The sequence below is a fragment of the Mustela nigripes genome, chromosome 12 (genome assembly GCF_022355385.1).
Source record: "Mustela nigripes isolate SB6536 chromosome 12, MUSNIG.SB6536, whole genome shotgun sequence".
In the NCBI taxonomy this organism is placed as follows: Eukaryota; Metazoa; Chordata; class Mammalia; order Carnivora; family Mustelidae; genus Mustela; species Mustela nigripes.
The window spans coordinates 41,370,200-41,380,663 of record NC_081568.1 but is presented as its reverse complement, the minus strand read 5'-3'; the positions used below and the strand labels follow the sequence as shown (position 1 = coordinate 41,380,663).

The following is a 10,464-nucleotide window of genomic DNA, read 5'->3' as shown; positions in this document are numbered from 1 at the left end:
GACGCGGGACTCGATCCCAGGACCCCGAGATCACGACCCGAGCCGAAGGCAGCGGCCCAACCCACTGAGCCACCCAGGCGCCCCTAAATAAATAAAATCTTAAAAAAAAAAAATATCACCTGGGAGAAACCCAGCTGATTCACTCAGCAGCTATTATTTTTATCAGTGATGGCCTCTTCAGAACCAATGATATACCCCTGACCCTACTACCACTCTGAACGACCACTCCCCACCACCCTCAGACTTTTACTCATCCTCTGCCAGAAAACCAGAACCATCTCTCCATGTCAACCCACTGGCTACACTTACCAGCGTTACAGTGCAGCTGTACTTGTATGGAGGAAACATATCAGGCTTGACCTCTACAACTTTCACCTGAGATGTCCTACTGGCTGGGCCATTTGGTAGCTGTGGATCAGAACAAATGATTTGGTGTTTTTCCTAAAACCTCAAACTGCTGAGATCCTGTGTCCTGAAACAGCTTGAGGAAATAGTTTCCCAAGGGAATGTACAGAGCTATGCTCCATGTAAGCCCTCTAGGATGCTAATCAGCATCAGCAGCCCACCAAAGGTTGAGTGTCACTTCCAAGTCCAGTGTGGCCATACTCTTCTGTGCAACTTCTAATACTGCATATTAGAAATACTGTGTATCAGATAGACAACTAATACCAAGTGAGAAAAGCTCATGATTATTATACATGCAAATATGTGGTTAAATGTTGGCACAGAAGTCTGAGAGATTACTCACGAAAATGTCACAGGGTGAGAGGAAAATCGTGACTGCTTCCCCATTTATCACCACTTACAAAATTTCCCAATTTTCGGGGCGCCTGGGTGGCTCAGTCGGTCAAGCATCTGCCTTCGGTTCAGGTCATGATCTCAGGGTCCTGAGATCAAGTGCCACATCAAGCTCCCTGCTGCTTTTCCCTCTCCCTCTGCTTTTCTCCCTGCTTTTGCTCTCTTCCACATACTCTCTCAAATAAATAAAATCTTAAAAAAAATTTTCCAATGTTCTATACGAAATGTAGATATTACTTACAAAACTGAAGAAGATGAAGACACCATTCTAAAGGTAATTATTCTATAAAACTGAATTTAAGTTGATATTTAGAATATAAAAGTTCATGTAATTTGACAGGCTTAAAACTAGCAAAAGGATTATGGCTTTTAACAAATAACCCAATGCTGCCAGTCAAAAAGAAACTACTTACATGGATGACTGGGAGTTTACACAAGTAAAGGGAATCTCAGGGCTGGGAGTCTACAAAGCAGTGGAAGCTGACTAAATAACCAGCCTTCTATATCCAGAAATCAATCAATCTCTCTCTCTCTCTCTCTCTCTCTCTCACACACACACACACACACACACAGTGCTGACACCACATCCGGGTGACAAACACGTCAGCCTTCAAAGTAAAAGTCAGTTGATATTCTTTTGGGGGCAAATCTGGAGAAAGGGAAATTGCCCAGCAGAACACACGGTAAGGGATAAGCTAGCCTGATTTTCCTATTTCAATTTTGGTCTAACAGGGTTTTCAACTACAGAGGGATCGTGAAATTAATTTAATGAGTTGAAAGCAGCATTTTGCAAAATGAAAAATAGCAAAGTGACTGCATATAATAAAGGCATAAATAGCTTCCCTCTACTTCTTAAGTATACAGGTATGGATAAGTTTACTGGGCTGTGATGTAAAAATGTGCATGACCCAAAAAAAGATGTCTAGTAAAAAAAATGTTGATTTAGGGAATTCTGATCATAACTATTCTAGTCACATATGGAAAAAGAACTAAAACAAGCAAAAAACAAAACAAAACAAAAAATACCTAAGAGTAAATGTGCTTGAATACACTGAATTTTTGGCTTCTGGGAAGCCTCTAATAACCCTATCATTAAGTTTAAAGGATTATACTGGCTACAAACCACAATGTGAAGTAAGAGCCATGTTTTTGGTTTAAAAAAAAGAATAATATTAAAAAACACAAACACAGGAAAGGACTCAAAGGCTGAATGGGCGCAGACTGCCAGTAGTAGTTAGCTCTGGGTAGCAGGATTACAAAGGACTTTCTTTCTTTCTGCCTTACCTTTCTACAACAGTCATGCATTCATTTTTTCAAAAGAGGCTGAAGAAACAAGACAACTAAATGCAATTACCCAATCCTAGACTGAATCCTCTACTGGAGTGGAAAAATGCTATAAAGGACATAATTGGGTAAAACCGATGAAATGGGAATGCAAATGACAGACTGAAATATTGTATCAACGTGTCAGTAGCAGAATATCCTTATTCTTAGCAAATACACACTGAAGTATTAAGAAGCAAAAGGACATGTAACATCCCCTTAAATTACCTGTATTTTAGAAGCACACAGGAGCACAAATGACAAAGCAAAAGGGGCTATAATAGTAAGTGACTATGGGTAAAAAGTACACGGGTGCTCTTTGTACTATCTGTACTCTTGCAATGCAATTTGTTCACTAAGTTTCAAAATTATTTTTTTAAGATTTATTTAAGAGATAGAAGAAGAGTACAAGTGGTGGGGAGGGCAGACAGAGAGACAAACAGGCTCCCCACTGAGCAGGGAGCCAAAGGACTTGATCCCGAGACCCCGGGATCATTACCTGACCCAAAGGCAGATGCTTAACTGAGCCACCCAGGCACCCCTCAAAGTTATTTCTAAATTAAAAGTTTAAAAGCATGCATTCATTTTATAACAAGAAAAGAAATTTCACTAAAAATAAGTAACTCATCATGCTCAACTTCATTCCAGAGGTCTACCAGTATAAGAACAGGCTTTTTGCTTATGGCTTTGAGACACTAAACAGAAGTCCTATTCTCAGAGCAACAGGCCTCCTGGAAAGCCCCACCTCTGGAGAATGAGTCTTACCTTCACCTCGCTGGTGTTAGATGGCTGTTGGATCGGCTGGCCCAGCTGCTTCAGTGTGCTTGGCTTCAGGCCACAAGTCCTCACAGAGGAGGTTTTATCTGAGACAATCAGGAGCCAAACTGGTGACTTCAGTGCATTCAGAGTCTCCCTAAGTCTCTCATCTCCATTCTCAACAACTCCCACTCCTGTCCCCTTCCCATTGGACAGCTCCCCACTCCCAGGTTTGTCCCAGCCCCTTACCACTCAGGGGAAAGGCCTGCCTGGCCCTGGGCAGTCCCATGCTGTTGCCTCGGCCCATGTTAGATGGGGCTGGGAGAATTGCTCTCATGGGTCTTGCTGCAGCCAGTAATGAGGGCTTGCCCCGAGCTCTGCCTTTAAGCTCCGGGGCTCTGGTCCCAGGGGTGAGCAGGTCAACTCTGGGGGGGGAAAAAAAAAAAAAAAACTAACAAGGCAGTAAATCTAAAAATTCCAGACCAAGGGGTGAAGAAAACCAAAATATAATCTCCAAATAACATTTGAGTAGAGGGACAGTATAATAAACTGTCAGGCTTTAGAGAGGTATTTCATGGGGTCATTATGAAGATAAAAAAGCACAGAAGAATGCCTACAATGCAGAACATCGACAGCTACTGTAGTCATACTATCTGATCTGCTTCTAATTAGTATTTCAAGTCGCTCAGTCTCCCACATGAGGGCAGCTAAGAGACCCTGCAGAACAAAGTCACATTTTCTTTGTAGCTCTGGTGCTGAGCATAGTCTACATCACAGAAGGCCTCAATACACATTTGCCAAGTGACTCACTTGCCCAAAACAAAAGGTCTAAACTGCATGGCTTCATTCTCTAAGGATAAAGAACCATGCCCAAAGTATACTGTTAAATAAAAACAGGCAAGATGCAGAAGTATTTAAGTTATGCTACCATCTGTGTAAAAAAGGGAGGGAAAAAATACATGTATACACACATACACATCTATACATTTACACATTGTGTAAAATTAGCCTAGAAACACAGGAAGATGGGAATACTGTGTATGGAAATTGGAAATGGATGAGTGAAGGACAGGCTAGAAGAGAGATCTGTTTCAGTTTATATCTCGAGTTTGAAACATGTGAATATATTTCCTATTCAACAATAAAACATCAAATCGAATACTATACACCACATTTTCTAAGCCTTGACACTGCTGACATTTTGGGCTGGCTACTCCTTGTTGGGGGGCCTGTCCTGTGCACTGTAGAATGTTGAGTCGTGCATCTGGCCTCTGCCCACCAGAGGCCTGCAGCACCTCTGCCGCCACCCACCCCCCACCCGCCGCCCAGTTTTCACAACCCCAAATGCCTCTTAACACTGCCTCAATGTCCCCTGGGGCCAAAGTGTTCCCTGTTGAGAGCCACCAGTATAAACAAATAAGGGCAGATTAAGACAACAACAATGTCTGGAAAGGGGCCACATGAAAAATCCAGTCAGGCCTTTAAGGAGGGAAGGGAGAGGAAAAATAACCCCTATTTATGGGCCTCCTCCCATCAGCAAGGCACTGGGCTGTGTATGCTTTACACATAATCCTTATTGGTCTGTGCAGGCCAGCCATTAAATTTTAGATTTTTTTTTCAATACCCAACTCAAGATTTTTTCAGAGGCGAGAACGGGCATGAAGGGACAATGCCGAAAGTCAAACGGAGGCAGAGACAGATCATAATCAGAACAGAATCCTCTGACCACCAGGACAGGAATCATTCTAGAAGATGGCTTAATAAGGGTTTTCTTTCCAAATCTAGTATCCAGGATTGGATACTAGTTTGTAACACCGCCCTCAGCCTGTACTAGCAGGACCCAGTAATTGCTTCAGAGAAAATGACAAGAGATGTACAGGAACACAACAGCAATGCACAGACAGCAGAGTGTAACAGGAAAGGCAAAATCATTCCGTGGCTCTAGGCCTTGGTTTCTTTATCTCTAAAATAGGAATCATTAATTGGGCTCTCATCCCTCTTAGGAATGCTGTAAGGACACAGGATAAAACAAGGGGCATTTCCCAACCTGCTATTCTAAATACAACCCTACAATATATTAGCACGTTAATTTACCCTGTAGGCTTTTTAGGCGCAGGGAGAGGACTGGAGGTGCTGGTCCTCTCAGCTGGTGGTGGTATGTCTGGTCCAGGACTGTCATTCTCAACTGTCCCCAGAGAGACCTCAGGCTGCACACCACTCTTGACCACCGGCGTCTTCATGGCTGCTATACGATTCCGAGGAGCTTCCTTGACCAAAACATGGGCATCTGAGATGATCACTTCCTCCCACTCATTCTCCTCACCCACTTCTCTTGGAGGAACTACACTTAGGAGCTGGCTTACAGCTTCCGAGTTCTCCAGAGTCAGTTTGGAGGCGTTTTCCTTAGGGGAGTTTTGCTCAGTGTTGACAGGCTGCTGATTCCTTTTAACCACCGAGCCTTTGGAGGAGATTCCAGGAGCCAATTCCACTTTGACTTTGGCTGGCTTTTCCTGGGAAAAAAAAATAAGAATGCCTTTATGCATACAGCATTTTATGATAGACACCACATCCCAAGTACTCTCTCGTGATCCTCACGACAAAAATGGATGGGTAACACATAAGGAGATGGGAGACCCAGAAAGACTAACAGGCTAGCTTATGGGCCCAACTACAAAACTGGCCTGAACCTAAGTCTTTTGACTTCTGGCTCCTTTCACTTATAGAACACCTTACTTAGGATAAAGCTGTTCTCCTCCTGACAAGTTTCTTATTGATGGCTTCAAGTTTCAGCAAACAAATGTTGGCATTTCGGGCCTGACCTTTAAAGCCTGCTTCTCTACATCTAGATAGAAGCTCACATATTGCCATAGTAGGCCTAGAAGTCCTAATTGTTTGTTTTGGTGGTCCCTTTATGAGATTCAGTTAATCCCAATGTGGTCAAATCTCACATGGAGAGACTCAAAGCTTCCAATTCTATTGGGGCAAACCCTTTTGTTCCAGATTCTGTCAGATAAATCTTAAGGCTGACCTACACACATGCCACAAGCTTCTCCCTTGGTCAAATTAACTCATACATATTAATTACTTACTAGAAAATAATCAAACTCACTAAAAACATCAGCTTCTATTTCAGATCAACCTACTTTAAAAAAATTCCTTAGTGCCATAGCTTTTATCCCGTCAGCACTGTTGTGGAAACATACTATTATTTATACAGACACCTATATTTATATACATACACGTACACAATTTTCTTTTCTTATAAAACAGTGGTTGTCTTCAGAACAGGTCTCAGAAAGGTTTTTAAATTCCATGTGAATGGCGAAAGACCCTATCAACGAGGATAAAAGCTGGGTTCTATCTATGCTGTGCTTCATATCTAATTACTCATGTCGGGGCACCTGGGTGGCACAGTGGGGTAAGCCGCTGCCTTCGGCTCAGGTCATGATCTCAGGGTCCTGGGATCGAGTCCCGCATCGGGCTCTCTGCTCGACAGGGAGCCTGCTTCCCTCTCTCTCTCTCTCTGCCTGCCTCTCCATCTACTTGTGATTTCTCTCTGTCAAATAAATAAATAAAATCTTAAAAAAAAAAAATTACTCATGTCACCTACGACAAACTTCATTAGAACCCTCATTTTGTCACCATGAAATAAAAGCCAGGCTCTCAGTGTTCACCGACAGCAGTACATAGCCTTCTGTGTGGCCCAATTCATGGTGCAGGGGAATCCCGCACATTGCAGAAGATTAGCATCTGTGGCTGATGTTATTCAATTTCAGTATTCACCCAGTCATTGACTACCAAAATCCCTCACATTTCCAAAGCCAGCAGGGCACCACACTGCCTCTGGAACCAATATGGATAACCTTCAAGAAATCTCCAGTAAAGCATTCCCAGATTCTCACACAAAGTAATAATCCATAAGGACAAGTAAATACAGAGAAAAATTCCAAGTAAACCGCATAGAGCCTACTGACTCCTGGAGACTGAAAAGTCAGCAGAAAAACAGGAGACAAGTTTAACTAAATCTCAGCAATGAAATCTTTGAGCAAAGCACTGCCCACTAAGTGGGCTATTTCAGATAAAAATCCTCTGCAGGGAGACTGAATAATTTAAGGAATCAGAGCAAAAAGCTATCTAGCAAGTTCAGATTTCCTTAACTCAGCCTACCCTTTTTAGATGTCACTTTCTTTTAAGATGGAAGGTAAATACTACCAGTTGCCCGCTCAGAGACCTCAATTACCACAATCACAGAGCCAAAGGAGTGAGGCCTTGGGCTGAAAAGCTTTATATATACCATCTTTTGTTCCATCCAATTCATTGGGAACAGTGCCCAACTTTCTTGGGCTAATTTTAGCCAGTATGAACTCTGGAACAATACAAGAAAAGGTGAGTCATTTCCTGACAGGCATGAACACATTCAGAGCTTTTAGAAACTATTTATACTTGCTGCTTCAAAAATCAGAACTCCAGAAATCTTAAGATTCTGCAGCTAAACAGCATAGCAATGACTGAGAAGTGTGATTTAGTGGAAAAGCACTGACATAATTAGCTATGTGAACTTAACAAGTCACTTCTCTTGAATCTATTTTTCCTCAGCTAGAGACTTGAACTATCTTGAAAACCAAAGTTACTTTTATCTCTAAAATTCCAAGTGCAATGATGCTCAAATATTACCCTTTTTCTTCTTACGCTCACCAATTCTGGTCCTATGAGACTAAGACATCACAGCATCTACTCTTTACATTATAATTCTTATAAAAACCTTTGGAGAAAAAAAATCTGACTTAGCAGCTGTCAAGATGAGGAACAAGTAACTAAGAAAAAGAACTGGTTTCCCATCATGAGTTTCATCTCAGAAAAAGAACCATGGATCAAAAGTTATTTCAATCAAAGGGGGAAAACAGACATAAATTGGAAAGAAAAGAAAGCTGAAGTAAAAACAGAACCTGAAGGAGACAAGGCCACAGGAGCAGTCAGAACTCTTCCATGCAAAAGCACAAGAAATAAGGTCATTTGACAGATCTGCTGTGCATCTGTGAAGAAGGGCCAAGAAGGATCCCAACTACCCTATTCAATCTCTCTACTGCAGCTTAGGAAGTACATTTTGGGGAGAATAATTAGGGTGGGAGGAAACCAAATGGCTGCACAGCATCACAAAAGAGGTGGTGAGCAAAAGAAACTCAACAAAATCTCCTGAAACACACTAGCACTGGATCCTTCCTGCCCCCTGAAGTGACAGCATGAAGAACATAATAGAGACAATTACACTGCTACACTATAGTGGCAGCAGTGACCCCTGACTGAGGATTTAATCTAGGAATGTGCCATCCACTTTTCAGGGATAATCTCATTTGATCCTTCCACCAACCCTAATGAGGTAGGCACTACTGTTAACTTCCACTATCAGATGAAAGATAAACCAGTAAGAACAGACATAAAGTGACTTGCCCAAGGTTTCACAGCTAAAATCCCCAGGAGGCAAATATTTAAACTGAGGAAAGCTGAGCTGACCCCAGAAGTGTACTCCACCGCCCCCCCACACCCCAAAGATGCTCCTCTCTCTTCTATCACTCAGGAAATCTCTGGGGGTTTAGAAACTCAGTGCCAGGAACCTGGTGTAGAGACCAAATACCTGTTTCCTTTCTTTTTCTCTTACTTCTTCCATGTTTGTGTATGTCTGTATGTAATCTCCACTCAATGTGCAGCTTGAACTCACAACCTGGAGATCAAGAATCTCACATTCTCCTAACTTAGCCAGCCAAGCACCCCAATTCTATTCTGTCTCCTGGGATTTGTGATGCCCTGAACTCCCAACACTCAGCCAGAGGGCAAAAGCCACCATCCCAGTATTTTTCAGATGCTCTACAGAAACTGCCCCCAGGGAACTCAATAGGTATGCCACTACATCAGTTTTCTCTACACAGCTAAGTTTGGATCATGCTGAATTAAACACCTAACAAACACATACCTGGCCTAAAGATTTTCACAAAAACAAAGCACTCTCTTTCCTTTCCTACCTACCCAAATTCTACTAATCCTTCAAGACCATGCTTCTATAACCCATCCTTGCCTACTCTAATTCTTTTGACCTTTACAGTCTTATGTAAAAAATGTGGCAAGTATGTATGATTTATATCAGTGCAAAGCATAAAACAAGGATCAAAAAAACATGCTGAACTGAACTTCACAGCAGCACAGCTCTAGTGCTCATTCATGTATCAGGCGTCATTTATTTAGAAAGAAACAGAGACACAGGTATACATTTGGAAAGTTAATTATGAAAGACCTAAATATCAGGTTAAAAACCTCTACACCTAATAGGAACTATAGGATACTGAAAGGACTTTGAGCTAGTAAGTGAGCAGATGTGAGTTATGCACCTGAGTAACTAAGCAGTCAGTGTGGAGGGTGGATCATTAAAAATTTAATCGTTAACAGGAAATGAATAAATCAACATGGTGTAGTCATTCATGGGAAGTTATAAAGCAATTAATGATAATGGTCTTGAAGGGTATTTAATGGCATGATATATTAAGTTAAAAAAAGCAGGGGGGGTGCCTAGGTGGCTCAGTGTGTTAAAGCCTCTGCCTTCGACTAGGGTCATGGTCCTGGGGTCCTGGGATCAAACCCTGCATCGGGCTCTCTGCCCAGCAGGGAGCCTGCTTCCCCCTCTCTCTGCCTGCCTTTCGGCCTACTTGTGATCTCTGTCAAATAAATAAATAAAATCTTTAAAAAAAAAAAGGGAGGGGGAAGCTATAGAACTTGTATATTCACAGAAAAAAAAACGAAAGAAAATACACCAAGATATTAACAATGATTTTTCTTTGGATGGAATAAGATTATGGATAACTCTTTTATTCTCTTTTTTAAACAGTCACAATGAAACTTATTTGCATAGTCAGAAAATAAGAACGAGTACTTATTTTTTAAGTCCTCTGTTCTAAAGGGGACCAGGAAGCCTACTTTGTAGGGCTTCCAAAGCAGCAATAACCACTGGAGCTTACCTTTGGGACCCACTTCCCTCCTAGGAAGTTACCACAGGTGGGGCACTTAGGTGGTTTGTGCCTGGTGACATATGTAAAGGAGCAACCTGGGCTGGTGCATGTCCCGTGGCCCCGGCGGGTGTACGTAGTGGTCTGTAAGGAAAAGAGGGGGTCAGAATCAACACCACAGTGTAACCCCTCTTGGATCATGATGACCATTACAACCACAACAATGCCAGGAAGACGCCAGCTTGTAGAAGGATAGCCAATTCATGGTATCTTAAATGGTCAGAAATGTAAAGGTCCTAAGATTAATCCATTTTTTAGAAATGGAGGAACTGGGTTCATATGAGGAAGGATAGCTGCCCAAGGTTACACAGATAGGTATCAGAAATATAAAGACAGGGATAATTACTACTAATTAAGCCAAGTACCACACAGTGCTAAAACACTTTATCAACATCTCATTTAATGCTCTGAGCAACTCTATGAAGTAGGTACTGTAACTACTGTGGTTCAATGTAGTTAAATGCTTTGCCTCAAATTGTATAGTGAATGAAGGCCACACCTAGACCTAGAACTCTGAAGTCTTTGATTCTTGGTC

General features: G+C 42.0%; 1 protein-coding gene across 2 annotated transcripts in view; it reads right to left on the bottom strand.

The window, feature by feature from the left end:
- HMGXB3 (HMG-box containing 3) overlaps positions 1 to 10,464 on the bottom strand; it is a 45,668-nt gene that overhangs the window by 20,188 nt on the left and 15,016 nt on the right. Inside the window, exons 6-11 of one of the 2 annotated variants that reach the window (XM_059417143.1) lie at positions 9,882 to 10,013; positions 5,241 to 5,387; positions 4,972 to 5,144; positions 3,127 to 3,302; positions 2,887 to 2,984; positions 310 to 408 (exon numbers count right to left, since the gene is read on the bottom strand). In XM_059417143.1, the coding sequence (XP_059273126.1) occupies positions 310 to 408; positions 2,887 to 2,984; positions 3,127 to 3,302; positions 4,972 to 5,144; positions 5,241 to 5,387; positions 9,882 to 10,013 (825 nt within the window). Of the gene's footprint in view, positions 1 to 309; positions 409 to 2,886; positions 2,985 to 3,126; positions 3,303 to 4,971; positions 5,388 to 9,881; positions 10,014 to 10,464 lie in introns of both variants that reach the window. The other variant, XM_059417142.1, reaches the window with a different exon arrangement.